The sequence below is a fragment of the Nelumbo nucifera genome, chromosome 2 (genome assembly GCF_055504915.1).
Source record: "Nelumbo nucifera cultivar China Antique chromosome 2, China Antique-T2T, whole genome shotgun sequence".
In the NCBI taxonomy this organism is placed as follows: domain Eukaryota; kingdom Viridiplantae; phylum Streptophyta; class Magnoliopsida; order Proteales; family Nelumbonaceae; genus Nelumbo; species Nelumbo nucifera.
Genome location: NC_142650.1, coordinates 17028661 through 17050692, shown reverse-complemented (window position 1 = coordinate 17050692; position 22032 = coordinate 17028661). Strand labels below are relative to the sequence as shown.

Below are 22032 nucleotides of genomic sequence, written 5' to 3'. Positions count from 1 at the left end.
ATATGCCCCAATTGAGAGTTGGCACAGTATCCAAATTTTGATCAGTCTATTTTTACGGAATTTCACCGGACAGATTAGGAATCGTTCAGTGACATGTCAATAACATGAGTGTGGTCTTACTGAAGATTGGATTTAATTTTCAGGAGGGGGTATTTGGAGATTGATCCTTCCGGTCAACGGTTCCAAATTTGCCACGTGGCAATCCATGCGGCAACTGGCGCGATTGGACCACATCCACAGGTCTCAGCCACCGAATTTTACCATGGGATAATACAAGGCTTGTCCTAGAAACAGGGTGACAAGGAAAATACACATGCTATGCCTCATTTCAGACTGTCAACTCAGCTGCCCAGTCTCAGATATTTGCTGCCCTTTGGTTTTTTACTTTAGCTATTCTTTTCCCAAACAACACAGCGCGAGAATACATGGACATGGGAGAGTGATGGCTGAGTATTTTTTATGAAGAATTGTCGCAAGCTACAAAGCTCACGACGCCACTCTTGGTGTTGGCAGCTTAGAGAATAGAGATCACACCACCTTCTATCGTTCTACCATGCGATGAAATGACTGTTTCTCTTTTGTTAGGAAAAACAAAGAGCCAAAGCCATCGTTGTCATTCACCATCGAGTAATATTTTTGTCTAAACGAATTTACTAAAAGCAATCAACAGGATTTAAGAGAAAGGAAGATAAACAGTAGGGGTTGGGGGCAAATTTGCAGCAGGCAGTACGGTTGTCTGATGCAGCGTGCCCCATCAGATGGGCATTCAGAGATTTCCACATCAGTGCCCGACAAGGCAGGAGACACCATAGCTGCAGCAGGCTCCAAAGCCTATGTAAAGAACAGAATGCACCTTGTCAAAGAAAAAGATCAAACCCAAAACACTCTGATTCTCTCAACATACCAACAAATTTATCCCTTGAAAATCATGTCCTGCTTACAAAGGACATCCCAATGCCAGGCCCACCAAAAATAAATAAATATTATATCAATATCAATATTAGCAGAAAAATACCCAATCACTTTACTCATTCATGAATTATCTTCTCTAGCCATGGAATATACCATTGTCTATGCAGAAGATGAAGCTACTGCACTGCACCACAACTTCGTAAACCGCGAAAAAGCCTTGAGAGCCAGAAGACCAAAGTCACGGACCGGGCATTGATTATAGCCATCGGTCATACATGTCTAGTCTGAAACAAGGACAACCTGTGAGACACCATCCATTGTCGTCTATCTTCGGATTCGGTTACTTGATTGTATTGCTAACCTTCCTGGTTATCCTCACTTGCATTCGGCTGAAGCTTCACTAAAAGTGAGACACCACCATCTCTGTCCAGCCGGAAGGGTAAAAAGGTTTTTATGGAGGATAAGAATAACATAATTAGGGATTAGGTATCTTGCCGTTGAGAAATGCCTACCAGATCAGAAACTTCTCACGGCTCTGTAACGAGTAAGGCAGTATTACTTGCATCTCTTCATATACAAAAAAAAAAAAAAAACATAACCAGATTCCAAACACAACAATTAGAGAGTTAGCTAGCTGTTCACTGACTTGGTGTCTCCGTTTCCACCCCAAATGCCTATGCCTGATGATGGGTAGTTGGCACTAGTCCTCAGCTAACACCAACAGCATTTGTATGTTGTCTTAGAGGGGTAGACCCTCTTGATCACTGCAACAATGCTCCACAATCCATATTACAGCATGAAGTTTTCGAATGGCTCCCAGCCAAGGAACCATTTTGAAGATCATTAAAAGAACATTATATTGCCGACAATAACAGCCCCACATTGCAATACCTTCATCAAATGAAACTACACTTGGGTGAACTCCGCAGATTGCTAGTGGTGAGGGGAAACGAACCGTCAGATGTTTGAACCTGTAATGGGAAAAAAACTCATGATATCTAATATCCAACTAAACAATAAGGCTGTAAATAAGAAAATACACGATCACTTACAAGAGTGGGATTGCAATACAGATGAAGGATAAATAAATAGCGAGTAGGGGAGGTTGCATAAAATTTCATAAGAAGGTCATCTCAATATTTCCCAAGTTTGAATTCAAATTTGCAATTTAAGATACCCAAATTATCCCACCTATAGAGAAGTTTAAGTGTACCATCTGGCATATGATATAAATAGACCACATGGCATCCAACACTGCAACCTTCTTACGGTAATTCAGATCAATCAACCAATCTCCCTAAGATGAGTCATATCATTTTTTCCAGACGTTTTGGTCTATGTCAGGCCACGTGTTGCCATTTACCATGGAAGAAGAAAATAAAGGGAGTAAAAAAGAAAACCTTATCAATAGAGACTTGGAAGGAAAATGGAAAAACCACACAAAACTTGGCAAACCCAGCTAGGCTTGCCAGAGCAATGAGAAATCAGTAAAGATTTGAAAAACTAATACTGGCCAATCTTGGAAGATACCATTTTTGGATCAAGGTAACCAAGGCCTGGGTTCTCATCAAGTTAGCATCCGAAGTTTACTAAATGGTGATAGAAACTACTTCCTTAATCTGGATAAAAAGTTACTCTATAATGACACTCTTCTCATTCAGCAGATAACTACAAGTCCTCCATGCCCCATTGTCAAATGGTTTCAATATCTTAAACCGCAATATCCTAACCTGAAATCAAGCATTTCAAGCTTCAGCATTTCACACAACTACACAAGACACGATCTTGAAGAGCCAAAAAATTCGATACTATAAAATGATTGAAACCAACACTATGCACTCTTGAAATTCTACATTCCCTAGATTCATTAAACTACATATTCAGGAGGGTGGGGGAAGAAACAGTTGTTTTCACCTGCTAAACACCAGCAAGGATAGAGATGAAATATTCTATATACTCAACTCAACTCAAAACACTCCTTGTTCCCAACTACGGGTTCATTCTGTTCCTGCATTCAACTCTGCTCAGTTCCATATCCATTGTGAGATTATGGGCCCTCTTATCATTTCTGATTACCCTGACCCATGACCTATTCAGCCTGTCCCTAGATCTTCCGGATCAACTTGCATATGACCAAACCATCTCAGTCTATTTTTTCTCATTCAATCACCTATAAAGCTACTCTTAATTAGATTCCTACCAATATGCCTATTCCTAACCATGTTTTTACTAGTTTTTGTCACTCATCCATCTCAACATTCCCATCTGTTAGACAAGTTGTTTCTTGGCTGCCCAGATGAAATAATTTGAAAATTCTTATTATTATTTCTGAGATTGAAAAAGCATGCTAAGCACAGGAAGGGCAACAGTAGGATGTGCTTTTATCTAACAACAAGAAATATATAGATATGTGTTTACACAATAAAATTAGTAAATCAACACTTGATCAAAGAACAACTGGTGCACCTTCCATTCAGTACAATCGCAGTACGCTCCTCGCAATAGAATGTGTGTTTTTTCTGCTCTTTCCAGACCCACTCCTCCTGCTGCCCCTCAACGGTGTCAAGTAGAACCGTAAGAGGCCATTATCAAGGTTGTTGGGGCTATACCTTGCACTCCGGTTGCGCTCCAAGACAAACTCTTCTCGTTTCTTCTTACTATTGCCGTTGGTGTCAGCAATACTCCTCCTTGTACTACTGCTAAAGGATCCCCCCATGTTAAAGGAATTTCTTGAGCTGACGCTGCTGTTACTACGGAAGACTTTCCGGTTGAAAGCCGCTCTTGCTTCTCCATTGGCATCTCTCCGCAACTCTGGCCAAGACTCGGAGAGAGAACGCTCAACTACGTTTGCCCTGCAATATCTCTCTTCATCCTCGTCTTTAGTGCCATTGCGCCTGTGAATCAAACCCCAAATGTTCCACGCCTTCCATCGGCGTGACTTCTTGGAGCCTTTCCTGTCACCACCGCCAACAACAGAGGGGGCATCTCGGAAAGCTGATTCAAAGCTTTCAGAGCAATCATCCCTGAGAGAATTTGAGTTAGAATCCTTCAAATCTTTATCTGTGACCAGCAACTTTGCCCCATGGACGAAATCAATAGTGGCAGGAGACACCTTGGCATTCGAAATGGACTTTGTCTCATCCATCTCTGCCACAACAGCTGCCGCCATCCTCCTGATAGAGCTAGACCGATCAAGACTCTTCCTTCGCTTCTGCGATGAGGAAGAGTCGGAATAATATTCCCTAGTCTGGGCTGATCCTCCGGGGATTGTCCCATCCTCATTGATGGAATTCATGGGCTCTTCGACAGGGATCTGATTGTCAAATCGTCTAACCGGGGCGGGAACATCTTCAACAACCGAAAGCATCGGAGGAAGGCGTGGAAATGTCCTCCCAATTAGATAACCATCCCAGGAAGCCCTGGGCTCGTCCCAAGAGTAGCGCGGGTCATCAAATGACATCCGGCCAGCATCAAGAGAGAACCTGGGATCAGTATCACAAGACCTCCGTCCACATCCGTAATCTGCGATCTCCGACTGCGTCTCCCTGAAATGTCTACGGGACGGCTTTTCGGCCCGCATTGTAGTGGAGGCACCGTCAGCACCACCACGCTTCTTCATCTTCTGCTTTCTCCTCCATTTCTGCAATTTCTTGCTAAAAACCGAGGCGGCCAACCAGAAACTGCCTGCAATCTCTTTCAAATCCCTTCCCGGAGGCTTCTTAGTCTGCGAATCCAGATCTATGTGATCCTTCATCGTCTTCACTTCGTCTTCCTCCACCTCTTCCTCCTCGTCGTCCTCCTCCTCTTCGATTTCTTCTGCTCTCTCTTCAACAACGACGCCATTCACATTAGTAGGAGCGGCGGCATCCTGAGAAACCCTAATTTCTTCCTCATTTTCCTCCTCTTCCTTCGACTCGAACACCGGACCTGCAACCCCGGAAAACCCTAGGTTCCTGCTTTCTACCTCAATGTCACCCCAGACCTCTTTGCTCTCAGCCTTTCGTTCGTCATCGAGGCTAAACAGAGACCAGAGAGTGTTCCGCACGCGAACGTCGCAAGACTTCCTCTGCGGCTCGAACACGCCGGAGAAGCCCTCGCCTTTGGGGCCGGAGAAGGACTTGCTCCGGCGGAGTTCGGGGAAGAAGGAAGAAGAGGCTTTGTTCCGATTGCTGCTATTGTTGTAGTTGGTATTGGTGGTGCTAGCGTCCCCGCCACCGCCGGAGCGGTTGAAGATGGCTTTAAAGGCGGATGCGGCAGTGGAGGAGGAGGAGGAAGAGGCGTTGTTCTTACGGCGGGTCGCTGGATCCAACCCAGCGAGACGTTCGCATAAACATGAGGGGCAGAATCCGGTGACTGGTTGGTCGGGGTGACGGTCGCAGGTGGAGAGACGGTGGGGTTGGGGGAGTTCGAGATTCATAACAGAATGTGTACAATGCCCACCCTACAACTGGTAGCTCTGTTCATGTTACAACCAAACTCAGGTGAACTGAGTTCACAGAGAAGAGATGTATTTTCTGTTTCTTCGACCTTTGTTCACAACTCACCAACAACGAAACCTTAGAGAGAGAGACAGAGAGAGTGAGTGAAAAAAAAGCAAAAACAAAACCCCTGAAAAACCCTCTTCAACTCGGTCTCTTGTGTTGGAATTTCTTTCTTTGTTCGTGTTATCTCTCTATCCTGTCTACTTCTCTCCTTTTTGTTTCTCTCTCTTTCCTAATTCTTCTTTTCTTTTTTACTCATCTCGCTCGCGTCCGATTTTCAAAGATTCCTGTAAAGTGAAAAAGCTAAAGCGATGAGCAATCACGCCCCAGTCCCACTACTCTCACTCACTTTGCTTTTTTTCCCCTTCTTTTTCTTTTCTTTTCTTTTTTCTTTTTCCGTTTTCTCTTTTTTTTTTCTCCCTGCTTCAATTTTAACAGCTGACCGTGACCGTGATTCATCCCTCATGAGCTTCAGCTCGGCTTATTATCCCCCTTAGTCGCTTAGATTTTTATGAAATAAATTAAACAAAAAATAAAAATAAAATAATGATGAACGGTTAGGATTCATCGATGAGACGGTAGCCGGAAATCTAATTTCTAACAACGTAAGTAAAACAACCGTTAAAAGTCAAAACCACGCGTTTTTTCCAAACTAAAACGCGGGATTAGACGGAAACTCGGAACCAATGCAAATTACCGAATTACCACCAATCAGAGTCCGACATCGCCAGACTTGGGAGAGAGAGGGCGGGCAGGGACCAGGGAGACAGAAGGAAATAACATAAAAATATAGAAAAAGAGAGAACGAAAACGTGGTTGGCCGAAAACGTCCCATCTAGTATGTCGCCTGGGGAGCCGTTACGGGACCCCTTTTTCCTCCCTCCTTCCCTCCCTCCCTCCCTCCCTCTCTCTCTCTCTCTCTCTCTCTCTCCTCCGTTGAATGAAAATTACATATGTTTATTATTTTCCAGGGTGGAAATTTCTGTACTATAATTACGAAATGAGTGCGCTCGTGTCGACCTACGCATTACGTTGCATGATGCATGTACGTATTACACGTCATCCACCCTCCCCCCCGTTTTACCCTGACTCCCCTAACAGAATTACTGATCTTGATTATATGCATCACTGTACACAAAGACTCAGTGTTTCGGTTATCTGGTGCACAACCGCTGATGCCAATGCCCGTTAATGATCACCAATATTATATTTAGATGGACGGTCGAGATCAGTAGTCTGTTGCAGGCCCTAATGCTGGAGATTCTCTGTACTTGGTAGACAACTCTCCTGTGGTTCTCGTACGTTCTTTCTTTTCTTTTTATTCTCTCTCTCTCTCTCTTGGGGGAGGGAAGATGAATTATGGTGTGGTGCAGTAATATTATGACTGTTGCAGCATCACTCGCCATCAACTGGTTGTGTACCCACGCATCTGGATCAGCGCCTTCGAAAGAAAAAGTTGATGGTGAGAGATGCCGCTTCTACTATAACTGTGATGTCGGTTTCGCTTCCATGTGAAACGGTAGAGAAAACACGTGATCTTATCTTCACACATCACAATTCGATTAGAGTGGCCCACCAGGTTCAACGGTGGATATACCAACAAGGCGGGAGCCGATCGTTGCATTGATGAAAGGCGCACGTAGGTCCCACTTTGCCCGGGACTCATGGCTCGTGCGTACGTGAATGATTCCTGATTCATTGATTCCTATATCATTTATATTTGGGTTTTGTTGGGATGCAGCTGAAGACTATCGATCTCAATGTACCACAACAAATGAGTGTTTGATTCCATGAGCTGTTCTTATCATCTTCCCCCGAGGACTCGAGGAATACGTCATCACGAATCTGGACCGTTGATTGATCCTCGAGATTGGCATTTCAGGTCCCCGAGAACAGACAACGTGGGGCTCATCAAGGGGAAAAGTACGATAGACAAGGACTGGTAATAAAATTTTCGTAATTACCAAAACACCAACATCCTTCTGTACAAGTTAGCCGTTAACTTGCTTTACCATCATTTTTCTTTTTTCCTTTTTTTTTTATCTCATTTTCGTAATTTTCATTTCTAATAAATCTTTGTGCCCACATTTTACGTGTAATGGCCGTTAATGCGGCGTCATAACGGCAACCATAAAGCGAGAAGCATACCATAAATAACATTTAAAGCATTAAATTGAAGTGGGCCACGGCGTAGATCAGATGTAATCCAACAACCAAGGAGGGACCACGTATCCCCCCCTCGTGTAGTGCGAAGTGCGAACAAGTGGGCAGTGCTTCATACTCTTCTTCCCAAATCCGATTGGTGAATAGTTGATACGGTCGTGGCCAATGAGAGATTATAGATCATTAGTATATGATCATTGGATTGGCATGATTTTCATACCCCACCCAGTCTGGAAGAACGGACGGTTCAATCACTCCAACCAATGAAGGAACCTACGATTTGATGGTAGCACCTGAAGCTCAACTCTCACGTCCGTTCCCTCGAAGAAATGCTAGCCGCACGTGGGGTCCTCCCTCGGACACGGTCAGTCCTTACGGAGCACTGTAGGGTTATAGTGGGAACGAATTTGGGCCGGTTATGGGCCAAGCACGGACTTCAAAAATTAAGTCAAACGTGAATGTGGGGAGGTGAGCACGGCACAACATAAGAGTTAATAGTTAAGGGGTCTCCAGGAGGTTGCACGTAACAGCTGAGATGAATCATAAATGTCGTTTAGGTCATTAATCGGATGGTGTATATTTATGGGCATATGATTGAGTGGGGCCGGGGGTTCTTGGATCAGGTGGTTTGGATTTAAGGAATATACATGTGGAATAACAAAACATAGGGCAGAGGAAAGGGAATGAAGGAAAAATAAATGTAAGCCCATAAAGATTAAACGTGGTTGGTGAATTTAATAGAAGGGGTTGAAACCCGCGGCAGAGTCACGAGGCGGACCGCCGGGCGCCGGCTAGTTTGGGAGAGGACATGAGATGAGGATCCATTAAAAGTCTCTGAGAGAGAGAGAGAAAGTTTATATTTATTGCCATGGTTGGAACCCTAAGCTCACATGGGTATTATCATATACGTGGACTTGTGTTGTGTGTAGAGAGAGAAAGAGGGGTCACGCCATTCCTGTGGAGGCCGTGCCGTTTAGTGGGGACGGGGGCCAGGGGGGGTGGAATTGGATTAGTCATTAGTGCATGGGTGGTGTTTGGGGGGCGTAAAGTGAAGTTCTGTCCTCCACCTTACCTACCCCTTTGTAGTTCTTTAGATAATGATTTTTTAAAAGGAAAATTAGAACAAGAAAATGTAAAAATATTTAGGATTTGTCTTTTGTCGATCTATCTAGTCTCTAGGGTTTGTCTTTCTAGGGTTTTGTTTTGAAACCTGAAAGAGAAAACAAATGGTCATAAATCCAAAGTGGATATAAGAGTGACAGGAGGATATTTATATATATATATATATATAAAAGAAAGCAGACATATATTCTCTCATGGCCCCCTCTTCCCCATCTCCAAATTCCTCCTCTCTCCACTAGATATCTTAGCCGTTTTTTCCCCCAAATCTCCTTTCCAAATGGGTTTGACTCTCTCTCTCTCTCTCTCTCTCATGTATCATGTATATTCATTGATCCAATAAAAGCACCGAATTTAATTGCAAGGGACTCAGAAAAATTGGTCCAATCTTGGTCGGGGCCAATTATGTTTGTGGGTTCCACCACAAGAAAACATACTTACTTTGGTAGAATAATAGGGGGTGGTGGTTGTCTCTATACCATAAAGAGGTTTAAATTCTTTTTAGGCTTATTTTCAGTTTCCCCTTACGCAAGGCTTCTCTCCCCTCAGCGCCTTCTCAGGGTCAGAAACTGCGGGCTGAGCCTGAGCCCATCAGCCCTGAAGGGTCTCTGTTTATTCTCTGAAGCACGGCCCCGGAGAAAAGGCCCTAAAAGCAGTAAGCATCTACCCTTGCCAGCCGTTACCGTCGCCGTTATAACATCTCCACAATCAAGATGGGCCCACCCCAAGCACATAGGCCCATCAATTGGACGGTTGGAGTGGATTTAGAAAGTGGGCCAACTGCCCACTTGGACAGCAATGGAGGAGTAGTAATATAATAAGCTGACTGCTGACAGTACCAAAACTGTACCCTCATTCACTAGTTAATATGTAAGACTGTTTGCCCCATGTGTGGACCCCAATCCCAAAGCTGTTCTCAGGATCTCCTCCAAATGCTCAGTCTCTCAATTTTTTAAGGGTTATTGGTCTGAGGATGAGATACAGCCATACACACAGAGAGAGGAGAGATCATACTGTTGAAGCATGCATTTAAAGGCTAGGGTTCGAGAACTATAGGCTCTTGGCGTTTTTAAGGTTATTTTTATAATGTTTTGTGAAGATTCGATGCTCAGAGTATTTAGTTTCTTTTTGCAAGCTTTATGCCATGGGAGTGAGCTTTCCTTTCTTTTCTTTATCTTTATTTTTTGTCATATTCTCAATTAAAAAACCAAATAATATTATATTCTTCTTTATTCAGCACTTGCCTTTATTATCCATATAATAAATGCAATTTATATTCTTTATATCACGTTTATCTCTAATGAAAACTATATAAGTTTTACTATTGATGAGGGAAAAAACAAAGACAACCTAGAGGGAAAAGGAATTCCCAAGAAAGTTCTAATTTTGGGTAAAAGACGGCAAGAAAGCTAAAGAATTCAAGAACTATCAACTCAGACTTGGTTTACCACTGTGAAAAAAAAAAACAAAAGAAAATCTCAGTTACTCACAATTGGCCCAAATTCATCCAGCCCAAACCATCGGGGAGAGAGAGAGAGAGAGAATCACAAAGCATTATATATGTCGAAGAATACAAAAAACCACAGGGTTAGAGGGTGGGTTGAGAAAATGTGCAAATCAATCCCATGGTGATGAACCAAGGGACAACCCAGATAGAAAACTGGGCTAAGGAATCCACAGAACCTCTTCTGTTGGATTCATTAGATGAGGGTGCTTAGCTCATTAGCCCATAAGCTAGAGACAACCCAGATAGAAAATCAGGCCAAACCATCCAATAAACCTCTTCTTAGGGATCTCCATTAGTTTGAACATTGAAGTTCTCTTCCCATTCTACAATGTGCCATGTACAGGCAGCTATTCTTTTTTAAATCATATACTCCTTTTAGGTATGTTCTTTCAAAAGAATAGTATCATGACTATGTTTCTTGATGGTGCATCTAGGACCAATGTTGGATCCTAGAGTCCGATCGAGGCAGGCGAATACATCGAAGAACGGTGCATTAGATCATTGTAATCTATAATTACAGTAAAAGAAGTGCTTCCCCTCCCATAGTTGGGTATAATTACAAGTTATTATAATGCTAGGCTGTATGTTCGAGAAGAGAATTTACATGTAGATGAATTCTTACTATTATTACAGAATTTGAAAGGAAAGAAAGAAAAGGACCACCTTCATGATTACAAGGATAAATGGATGGAAAAAGGAAATAGCCATACCATGTGATCTTTATGCCTCTTGTTTGCTGATGATGGACCTTCTTTTGCCAACAATCCAATGAAGGCCTTCACCCCACACACACAAAACAATTGTATTTTTTTTTTCTTTTTTCTCCCATTTCAAAACCCTAGATGGAATGACAACCCATTTACAAAGAACAAAGAAAGAGCTTAGAATTTTTAGGGACCAATAAGGTGTTCATAATTTTCACACACATCTTGGGGTAGAACACTAACAAGTAATTTTATAACAAAAGCTGCATTGCATGTAATATATATTTAATGTGAAGGAATCCCAAGGGGGAATGTAGAGTTTGGCATGTTACTAAAGGGAGACAAAGGCATAGAAGCATACAAGAGGATAATTCCTAAATAACAGCTTCTTAGGGATTTACAAATATATTCCAATGAGATCTTTGGGTGAGTATTTAATGTGTTGGGGGGGACAAATTGCTTAGGGGTATGCCTTGAAATGTACAAAAAAGGAGTATATAGAGTATATAATATGAAGAGTGAAATATAATTAAAATAAAGTTTAGATTAGATTGCATGAAAATCATCACTACATGGGGTTCAAAGGTATGAGAGTGGAAAAGCAAGGGAGTAGTCTTGCTTTTCTCCTTTTCTTTTCTTTTTAATGGTAAAGTGAGGAGACTAAATGAGTTATGCTTGAAAAGGAAGTACAAGAAAGAGGAGAGAGAGAGAGAGAGTTTTCACACAAGAAAGATCCATTTTTTTCTTTTGAAAATTCTCTAAGAATCGAGTACAACCCTATGGAAATTGATCCTATGACCATCCCTTTACAACCTCTCTCTCTCTATATCTCTCAAATGGTATACTCTTGCGGAGTTCTTTATTCTTTTGAGAACGTGCTAGCAAGTTGTCTTAACATGTTAATTTGAAAGAAAAAATGCTTAAAATTCAAAAATGTTGACCATTTTGAAAAAGGTTATCTCTAATTTTTTGGTTGCAAAAGTGGCCAGGTTTGGAATTATTTTGGAAGATAAGGCCAACATTCCCAACAAATTTATAGAATTTTGTTATGTTTAAGATCTGCTAAACATCTCAATTGAGTTGTTTTTTTTTTTTTGAATATAAAAAGAATGAGAAAACACCGCTAGAAGGAGGGCTTGAACCTCCGACCTTGTGGTTAACAGCCACACGCTCTAACCAACTGAGCTATTCCAGCTTCGCTGTTTTAATTGAGATTTATTATCTTTATCAAATTCACCGAAAATTTTCAGTAGAATTCTCCATTGATTTGTTAAAGAATTGAAGCCAACGTTGTTTCCTCGAGAAAATGCCGGTTCATGGCTGTGCTAATTTTGTTCCAAAGAACATTAGATATTTGGAAAATTTTGATCACGCCCACATTGCATATTTGTTGGGTTTGAGAGAAGTTTTGTTGAATTCGCCTAGGCCCAGATCGATATCAGTCCATTCAGGCCCAACATTTGCAAGTCATGAAGCAAAATAATGTATTTTCCCTAGTTTTCTCTGAACCTTTCTCGAGAGAATGGAATGGTGCAGGGATGGCATAAGATATAGGTTCCTCTCTCTCTCTCTCTCTCTCTCTAAGAGAATCATTGAGAAGAACAATTTGAGTTGGAGTTAAATTTAATAAGCTTTCTTAGGATTTGGGGTTAACTTCATTTAAACCATTCTTCCTCAAGTTTGGTCTAGGTCCTAGGAGTTGGAAGTAGACCTGGCAAAAAGTTGATCAACCCGCGAACCCGATCCAACCTAAGCTGAAAAGCAGGGCTAGGGTCTCATATTCAGCTACCCAAATGTGAAAATGACCGACCCAACCCGACCCGAAAAAAAAACTGGGTTGGGTTGGGTCATGGGTCAACCTGTTGACTCGATTGTCAAGTATTGGGGATTATTTATGCATTGTTAGAAGTTTTCATTCTTTAATTTTTTTTTATTTAGTCTTTAATTTTTATTGATTACTCTTTAAATTGTTAAATGTTCAAGTTTTTTATTTTATATTTGGAGTTTTAAGGTTAATTCTTTTAATTTTAATATTTTTTATGTAATTTTTCTTTATTTTTTAAATTTCAATTATTTTTTTGAGATAACCCGAATTGACCCATGGGTCAACCCTAACCCAAACATTTAGAATTAGGGTCTAGCATTTGACAACACAACCCACCCAACCCAATTGCCAGGTCTAGTTGGAAGAGAGCAGTGTATCTTTTTCTTCTCACTTATTTGTTTTAATTCAATTAAATATTAAATGCCTGTTTGGGAGGGCTTTCACATTGCTACTTTTGGCTTTGCGAGGTGGGCCTTACTATGAAAGCCTATAAACCATATTGGGTGAAAAATACATAGCCCAAACTGACTATTGTTCGGTCACTTTACTAATTTACTCTCGTTGATGCTTCTTTAGTGGTTCTTCAAAGCAACTTAGCTAAAGCAACTCAACCAATGCTCGAGTTGAACCCTCCCAGATAGGGCCTAGGATCCCATTTGGGAGGAATTCTAAATTAGCTTCACCAGAAAGTCGATTTCTCCGCTCAATGGCATCGCTTTTTGGCTTTTAGGAGTTTTCACCAAACACAATTTCCTGTCTTTCCACGTGGGGGCTTACCTTGTAATTAAGGGTGTCAATGGACCAGTTTTGGACTGGACGGGGTCCAGTTCAAAATCAATTTGGACAGATTGGATGGACCAAAAAGACAGTGGATTGGACCAATCTGATCCAAAATATTTATTAGATTAGACTGGACCTGGTCCGCCATAATAAATTTATATTGAATTTGGTTGGATTAAGCCAATATCTTGTCCATTGATATAAGATAAGAATATAGGTGTCAATAGACCGGATTTAAGTTGAAACCAATATAAATTAAAATGAATTTGAACAAATTGTATGGTCCGAACACTGAGTTGGACCGGTCCAAAATGATCCAAATTATTCATTGGATTGGATTGGACCTGGTTCATTTATAATAAATTCACATTGGACTGGATCGGATTGGACCAGACCAAATCCAGTCCAATCGATACCCCTATTTGTAATGTGAGAATCCACTAAAGAAAAGCCCTCCCAAGTGCTCACATACGAAACTTTCCATATTGCTGCTTTTGGCTTCATAAGATGAGGCCCACTGAGAAAGAGAAAGCCCAATATAAGCAATATAATGTTTGGTGAAGAAAAACCCAGAGATCCCAAACTGATTCTTTTCCATTTACATGGTCTTCCGTTGATGCTTTGTTTAATGGATTCTTCAAAGTAGCTCAGCTAAGGCTTTGTTACTGAAATTTTTAAGCTCTCGTCAACATGATAAAGTTCCTCTTACCAAGGAATATGTAATTCATCGGTCTCAAAGTTTTAAAACAAGACCAAATCAAACACCAAAGTGTCCAAGCTAAAATTGTTCATTGAAAGTTATATTGTTTTCAAAATAAAACTGGATTTGCCTGGGTGATTATGCCTAATCGTTGGTATGATTGACATTTAGGCTCAGTTTGTTTGCAGCACCAGTTTCATTTGCACTGATGTAAACGCATGGGATTACAAATGGGCCAAGTATAAATTCTGGTTTACTTTTTCTTCATATCAGTTATCATATTTGACTTTGTCTTACTTGTTGGTGAGAAGTAAAATGAAGTGGTCCCCACTTTATATGAAAGAGAATGGAGGGAGGAGTAGAAGTGAGCATTCAGTTTATTCGGTTGGAACCAAATTAAGGCAAATACCAAAATAATAGGATCAAATTTTGGTTTTTAGTTAATTCAATTTTTCAAATCTGAAAATCAAAATTAAAATTTTCGGTTCAGTTTTTTGATTTTAACCGAATAATGCTCACCCTTAAGTAGGAATGTTATTGCTTGGGAGTAAGGTAAGAAGCAAGATGAGGTAAGAGGATGCAAATTTTGCACCAACATTGGAATGCCATTGAGACAAAATTAAGGCTCAGTTTGGAAGGAGTACAAATACAAATTTGTAGAATGCAAAATCTTGTATTTTGTATTATTTTATATGTATTTGCACTGTACATATTTGTATTTGTACTCCTTTAAACCGAGTCTAAAGCTACGTTTGTTGCAGTGCAATTTTATTTGCATTACTACAAATTCATGGGAATGCAAAGGAAAAGAATGCAATAAAGCAATACTTTCTCAGTTTTTGGCAAAATAGACCAGCAGAATAACTCAATAGTAGTCATCATTCTCAACCAAGGTTTTACATGTTCATGGACTAAAGGCTAAGTTTGAGAATGCTTATGTGCATTTGGTGAAAAAGCACTTATTTTAAACAGGGATAATATAGATATTTTCAAAATAATGCGGCAGGCCAAGATAGGCCAGAAAGGAAATAAGCCCTTATTGAATAAGTACTTAAAAATAAGCCCAAAATCCGGGCTTCTCAAATAAGCTTATTCGCAGAATAAGCACTTATTTCATGCTTATTTTTCAAACGAAAAAAAAAAAAATGTCTATTGGTACGGTCTCAGCCCAAAGTAAGTGTTTATTCGATAAACACTTATTTTTAAGCACTCTCAATTCCCAAACTAAGCCTAAGGTTGAACTCCAATGAACTAGCCACTCTCCTGGCCTGAAATGTAGAGTACCTAATCTGGTGTTAAGATGAAATCCAACATATTGTTGTCTTTTATTCTTCAGTTGTTCTGCTTTTTTACCAGGAGAAAAAACCACAATATCATTATACAAGAAAAAATTGGCACTTTGTTATAGTTGTTTGATTGGTTAGTTCAACTGAGAAGCTTCAATATTGCATAGGGACCATGAGAAATTCAAGTGTGTCAACTCTAAAAATAAATATGCGATCCCTGTGCAGAAGATAACAAAATTTGCGCTGCTAAAAGAAAGACCTTCATGCATGTTGCATTTAGATAATTAACAAAGGCGCTGTTTAGTACCGTGGATTATCTTGAAAAACAAAAAAGTTGACAGTTAAACAGTAAATAAACAGTTGGGTATTTGGAAACATTAAAAATGTTATTTCCCCCAACGGACAGCTCTCACACAAACCAAGAAAAGTTTTATTTATAAAGCCTTACCAAATGACATTTTGCAATAAATGCCTATACGTAATGAGCTAAGACCGTTTTTCAAATAAATGGCCACAAAATCAAACACCATGAATTTTTTTTTCTTTTTCTAGTTTTGGTAGACATTTAGGTTAAAATCTTAGCATTCTTTAGTAGCCTGATAAGCATTAAACGAAGATAGATTGATAATCTTTGAATGACTTACAGATATTTGTCAAAAAACTTAAATAGGAGAAAAATAGATGATGCATCAAAGTATAAAAAAAAGTTGCATTTCAGAAGACACTTCAGAAAATGGTGACCTTTCTTCCTAACTGATCCACCCATCTCCACATATTCAATTTTGTATCTCCTACTCGAATGGAAAACGCTTATAAGCATGATATTTGGTCAAGAAAACATTTGAAACAAGAGAACTTAAGTCTTAAACAGCTGCTCCAACTGGTTGACCAGCCTTGAGCCTTGAGGTTCCATATAGAGTTTCTTCGAACCGGATAATCTCATTCTTGGACCCATAGGCAACTTGGGTTCTTTCATCCAGATTGTTGATCACCTTGTCTAAGACAGATTGGGTGCCATCACTACTGTATCCCCCTGCTTTCTCAATCAAGAAACCAAGAGGAGCAACCTCAAACAACAACCTCAATTTGGCCTTGGCAGATGGAGATGACACATTTGTGAAGATACCCTTTTCTTTTACAATGATCTGCAGCAAACAAGCAATCAATCCATTAGTGTTTCACAAGATGCAACAACCCAGAAAGTATTGGGCAGAGTTTCTTGGGCTAGTAGAAAAATGAGTCATAGCTTTAAGATGCAACAACAAGGACTCAATTGAGGAACTATCTGTAATACCTGGTTGACATCCGGCACCATTCCTCCAGTGTACCGCAATGTGTATTTCTCTCCTACATAGTAGTTGATTAGCTGTTAGGAGAAAAGAAATAAGATCAGATAAGTCAAAATAAAAAAAAAAGGCTGCTTGTATATTGGAATAATTTAGCAAAAGAAATGATCTGTGAAGACCTTATCATAGGCAGGGTTATCAGATGTTGCTCTTAAATTTCCAGGAGAGAATATCTTTCCTTCTCCAATTTGTGTAGTATCTTTAACATGTTGCCACTTGCCTAAACAATGTGCCAAGGAGAAATTGTTTGTATAAAACAGTTAGAAAATAAATAAAAGGAATGGTTTTTTTTTCAGTCTTGACCAAAAATCGATTATCCAGTTTCAAGCAAGTGATTCCAACCTTCATCCAGAAGAAGAAATTCATGGGTTCCAGGGATGTCTTTGAGAGCTAGAATATAAGTAGTACGAGGACCATAGATACCCATGGCAGCTGCAACTTGATCTCTTCCTGTTACACCAGTTAACTTATCCCCAGGCCAGACACCAAAGATGGTACCCACTGTGAAATTTGTGTCAACGATGCTGGAGCCATCAAGAGGATCAAAGGCAACACTGAACCCACCTGTTGACATTCCAATAGCCATTATAAGAAGATTGTATATATTCCAAAGATCATCAGTCTTTCTGGGCTAGTTGGAATATATATTTTCAGAACAAATTGCAGACCTTCAACTGGGCCTCCCATGTCTTGCAGCTCAGGAACTTCCTCAGAACAAGCATATTTGCAGAAGTGTGAATAGTTCAAGGCCTAAGCATCAAAACCAGAGAACTTAAGCTCAGTCATAGATGATATTTCCAATGAACAACCTTCTTCTAATTAAGAGGTGAACAATTGAGAACACTACAACCAGAAACACTAAATTTTGGATCTAGATAGTTTGGCATGTCCAACCTCGAACAGAAGATTGTTGGCAAGCAAGTCAACCGCAAGCTGTTCATCTCCAAAAGAATTCACACAGGCTGTCCCTCCACAAGAGGCCGTCCTCACTTTGAAGGCGATGGTCCTCAGTGCTTCCCCCATGCACACCATTAACCTGATCAATCCCTTATCTGGTGTTGCTTTTGTTAGGAACTCCTCCTGCAATTCACACCATCTTATAATCAAAATCACTCTTCTTTAACTTTCTTTCTGTTTTCCACTAATTATTTGCAGCAAAATAATTCATATAGAGGCTTGAACCTGATCCTCTGCATGCTCACAGCAAAAAAAAAGGGAAAAAAAAAATCTATGAATTCATTCAGCAATTACCAGGCTATCACCGATCTCACATCTAGTGATGAGTGAAGAAGAGCTCTTTGTCTTGGAAACCTTGAGCGATGATTTCGACACCGTGCGCAATGATTCGCCAAACAGGGAGCTTGATTTCAGGCTCTATAGTTTGAGAAGTGCAAACGATTAAATAAACCAACAAAAGAAAATGCAGCCAAAAGAGTTCGAACATGGTATGAAAGTAATCTGAACTCTTACTCGTAAGTTGAAGGATCGAGAAATGGAAGGTAGAGATGGCAGCACAGTTGAGCGTTGAGAGGAGACGTTGGACAGAAACGTCCCTCGCGTGTAGCATGTGATGCTGGTCTCCATGGTTGCACGGTTTGATCAAACTCTGCAAGAACTTTGCTTTCTTCAGAGGCTATTTCTCACTTCCCAACAGAAGAATGGGGCGTAGGATAGGCAAGATAAGCCGTGAATTGGGCTTCTGCCACGTGGCATGCTGAATAGATAGAGAGGAAGCGGGTAAGGCTATTTTCCATCGTTCAAATATATGTGGCTCTTGCCTCTTTGAGTCTTGACCCTTTTCCCAGATGTGGAGTGGGCCCCCACTGTTTCATCTATCTAGTTTTTTGCTTAACGACTTAACGGCGTGCGTTAGAGCCCGTGTGGGACTGACTGGGAGGCGTTGATTAGAGTTCACATTGACGCCGCACATGCACATCTCAGCGTGCATTGGGAACATCTCTCCTACTTCCTGTGGACTCTGGATCTTGGGAGATATTCTCAATCCACGGTTGGTATGTGCTGTGGGGCACACTTTGTGGGACACCCAAGCAAATTGTGTTGATTGAGCTGCATTGATTGAGCCATTTTGAAAAACTATATGAGATAGTTTCACCGGAAATTTAATTCTGCGTCTCTTTTAAGCCTGTTTCCGACTTTTAAATCTTTTACCAAACGGGCACTTAAGTTCGGGTTTTGTGTTTACCCATTGACATAAAAATTCATTTGAAGACCAGGCCTTCCCCATGGGCATAAGTGGCAAAGATGGTTAAACAGAATCTTCTACTTCTTCTTCTAAATTTCCCTAAATATAAATCTAGATTCCATCTTTTGCTACACATTATAGTAGATGAAAAAACAATGATTTAGAATATTAATTTTCCAAAAGAAAATTTTACTTAAACCTTCCTAATGAATCAATTTTTCATGCTAAGTACATCATCATTCGGTCTGCTTCCAAGTGGTCGATGACTCAGAGGCCGAAGTGGAGAATTTTGTTGGGTGAGGACCTGGATGCCGAGTTAGGAGTGGACTAGGTGTCGAGCTGACCAAGCCAAGCTAGGGGCAGGTTAGGTGCCGAGCTGACTGGAGGGCCGAGCTGCACATTAGGTGCCGAGCTGACCAGAGGGCCAAGCTGCATATTAGGTGCCGAGCTGACCAGAGGGTCGAGCTGCATATTAGGTGCCGAGCTGACCAAAGGGTCGAGCTGGATTGATTGTTGAGCTTTGTAGTTCTTTAGAGACCTACAAGGAATCAATGTCAGAGGACCCGGGGTGGCTAACCCGACGAGGTCGCTCCGATGCTTAAGTCAGTACTCTCATAGTAGACTGCGAGCTAAAAATCATAAAGTATGAGAGCTAGAATATGCTTACTTGCTCCCCCTAAGCCATTGAGGTTGGTGTCTTTATATAGGCATTGTTTGGTGTGGACTTCACGCACCGCATCTGAGATTTCCGAGAGGTCGTCTAAGTGGTCCGAGATTCCCAGAGGCAACCGCAATGCACGTTGACCACCCTCCGAAACGTTCGGTACGTGGGCCAACTTCCAAGGATCGTGTGAGTATTGAGATATGCATGTCGAATTTGTCGACGAGCACGTCTCGCAGGTCGCCACCTGGACCTCAGTCAGGCCAGCACGCCCTCGAGGGAGGTCGCTCCTTGCGTCGATGTCACTTCAACCAGTGACAAGGTACTGCAAGTCGGGCTTGGACGAAGTGCTTCTTGCCGATCTGAATTGTGGTCGAGGCCACCAAGTCGGCGACAGTGCCAGGTCGCCAGTTTGGCACCAGGTCGACGCCTGTGCCAGGTCGCCATCATCTTGGCTAAGGTAAATTGTTGCCTAAGTGGTTTCAAGTGTCACCCAGTTATTCTGGAATGCCACGTGTCACAATGTTATTGGAGGGCCAAATCCGCCCTCATCACTCCCTTCGTTATGAATGTATATGGTAAACACCGTTGTTCTCTCTTCATCCCAATAAAGTTTTTCATGGGTAAATATGGGATTTTCAAAACTTTAAAGCATTTCATTGGTCTTTTTTTTGTCAACACAATTAATGAAAAGGGTGTATTTGCATATTATTTGAAACATGAAATGAGGTCTTTATAAACGTCATAATACTAGGGAGGTTTAAGTATTTGTCAAAAACACAAGTGAGGTTTAAGTAATTTCCTCTTTTTCAAAAATAAAAAATAAATAGAGATTACAAGGTATGTGCCTTCAAAGGGTTAACGAGAAAGAAACTAGATCCAATTCAAAGAGTTATTGGAGTCAACTCAAAACAATCCAAGTGAACAAACCTAGGAGTTAAATTTGGGTTGCTTGGTCTCCCCGTAAACACCATTTTATCAAAATAAATTTTGGTGCATCAACAAAGGATAATGGAAATACTTAAATTGGTTGTATTGCTAAAAGCCTAAAATTGTGGAGGGCAAGATTGCTCAAGAAATTGCTCATGCCATAGGAAAAGCATCTATCAATGTAACACAAGCGTTGGCACTTAGAGACAAGGTTTAAAGTATCGACATGTTTCAGCCCTACAGTGGGTGTATCATACAGGCCGATACGTATCGTTTCAAGACTTCTTTGATATGTCTCTATAGTGGGTGTATCGGGATTCTGACCGATTCAGGGGATGGATGAGCCTTAATTAAACCAGCCCCCTGAACCAGTTTCGAAAAAAATAAAAAATAAAAACTATGAAAAACAGTATCGATATCACCCGATACACTCTGGCATATCGGGCGTATTGATATTTTGAACCTTGCCTAGAGAAGCTCATGTTATGGTTAGAGAGTGGAGAGATTGTAACATCCTTATTGAAGGATATTCCAAATTGATAGTTAAAAGCTTATAATAGGAAGTGTGAGATCCCTCGGAGTACCATTACGTTGATCAAAGACTACCACAAGATTACAAAAGAAGACAAATTGAAGATAAGTTATAAGCACATTTGCAAAGAGATAAGTCAAGCAACGGATTGGATTGCAAATTTATGACACCTTGGTACCTTTATGGATTTATCTTAGTTTCTTGCATGTAGAGATTTAAATCTTATTTTTTCTTTTGATTTTGGGGGAATGGCTACCCCATCTTGTGTAGCTCCTTTCTTCTTTACCCAAAACAAAGAAGGGTTAATTAATGTTATGATATTTTCTTAGGTAAAGTAAAACCTAAAATAAGTGCAGCCCAAATTTCTAGTTTTTTAAGTGCTTGTACAATAAGCATTTATTCAATTTTTTTCTTTCAAAATTATCCCTAGTTGAATTTTAAAATACCACTTATAAAATTATCCCTAGTTGAATTTTATAAAAAATACTTTTATGAAAGCACTTTTAGAAAAGTACTTTTATGAGAGCACTTTTAGAAGAGTACTTTTGTGAAAGTATTTTTACAAAAGTGCTTTTATGAAAATGCTTTTGTAAAAACACTTTTATGAAAACACTTTTACGAAAGTGTTTTTATAAAAATGCTTTCATAAGTACTTTTATAAAAGTGCTTTTATAAAAATGCTTTCAAAGGATATATTTTAAAATTTTGAAAGAAAATGAATGGAAAAATAGTCACAAATGCTTATTGAAGTGCTTATTAAAAAAAAAAGATTACCAAACACCCAATATAAAATAAGTGCTTATTTTAAAAAATAAGTATTTAAAAAAGTTGGATGCCAAATAAAAATAAGTACTTATTTTTAAACACTTATTTTTCACTTAAG

General features: G+C 40.3%; 2 protein-coding genes and 1 non-coding gene across 7 annotated transcripts; all 3 read right to left on the bottom strand.

Moving 5' to 3' along the window:
• Positions 1-890: 890 nt before the first annotated feature.
• LOC104597003 (protein OCTOPUS-like) lies at positions 891-5654 on the bottom strand. 5 transcript variants are annotated; one of them, XR_016082817.1, is made up of 4 exons: positions 3379-5653; positions 1804-1883; positions 1559-1676; positions 891-1447 (listed from the first exon to the last, which is right to left on the bottom strand). XR_016082817.1 is itself a non-coding variant. In XM_010258368.3 (2 exons), the coding sequence occupies exon 1, from the start codon at positions 5327-5329 to the stop codon at positions 3386-3388; it is 1944 nt and encodes a 647-aa protein (XP_010256670.1). In that variant the 5' UTR covers positions 5330-5652; the 3' UTR covers positions 891-1883; positions 3379-3385. The 5 variants fall into 5 exon arrangements, 2 of the variants coding, with proteins under 2 accessions (XP_010256670.1, XP_088754960.1); XR_016082816.1 differs by having other exon boundaries at positions 891-1676; XR_735130.3 differs by having other exon boundaries at positions 1559-1883; positions 3379-5652.
• Positions 5655-12007: 6353 nt separating this feature from the next.
• TRNAN-GUU (transfer RNA asparagine (anticodon GUU)) lies at positions 12008-12081 on the bottom strand. The gene has a single exon. It is a non-coding gene; the product is annotated as a tRNA-Asn (tRNA).
• Positions 12082-16079: 3998 nt separating this feature from the next.
• On the bottom strand, positions 16080-18511 carry SBPASE (sedoheptulose-bisphosphatase). Its single transcript, XM_010258369.3, has 8 exons — positions 18294-18511; positions 18075-18197; positions 17718-17903; positions 17492-17573; positions 17166-17387; positions 16943-17043; positions 16772-16843; positions 16080-16622 (listed from the first exon to the last, which is right to left on the bottom strand). Exons 1-8 carry the CDS (start codon positions 18405-18407, stop codon positions 16341-16343), a joined length of 1182 nt encoding a protein of 393 aa, XP_010256671.1. The 5' UTR covers positions 18408-18511; the 3' UTR covers positions 16080-16340.
• Positions 18512-22032: the final 3521 nt, after the last annotated feature.

Coding starts and splice junctions, on each gene's coding strand:
- LOC104597003 (XM_088898834.1), bottom strand. CDS start 5,329: ATGAATCTCGAACTCCCCCAACCCCACCGTCTCTCCACCTGCGACCGT.
- SBPASE (XM_010258369.3), bottom strand. CDS start 18,407: ATGGAGACCAGCATCACATGCTACACGCGAGGGACGTTTCTGTCCAAC. Junction 17,388..17,491: donor CATGGGAGGCCCAGTTGAAG/GTCTGCAATTTG, acceptor GAATGTCAACAG/GTGGGTTCAGTGTTGCCTTT. Junction 17,044..17,165: donor ATTTCTTCTTCTGGATGAAG/GTTGGAATCACT, acceptor CACATTGTTTAG/GCAAGTGGCAACATGTTAAA.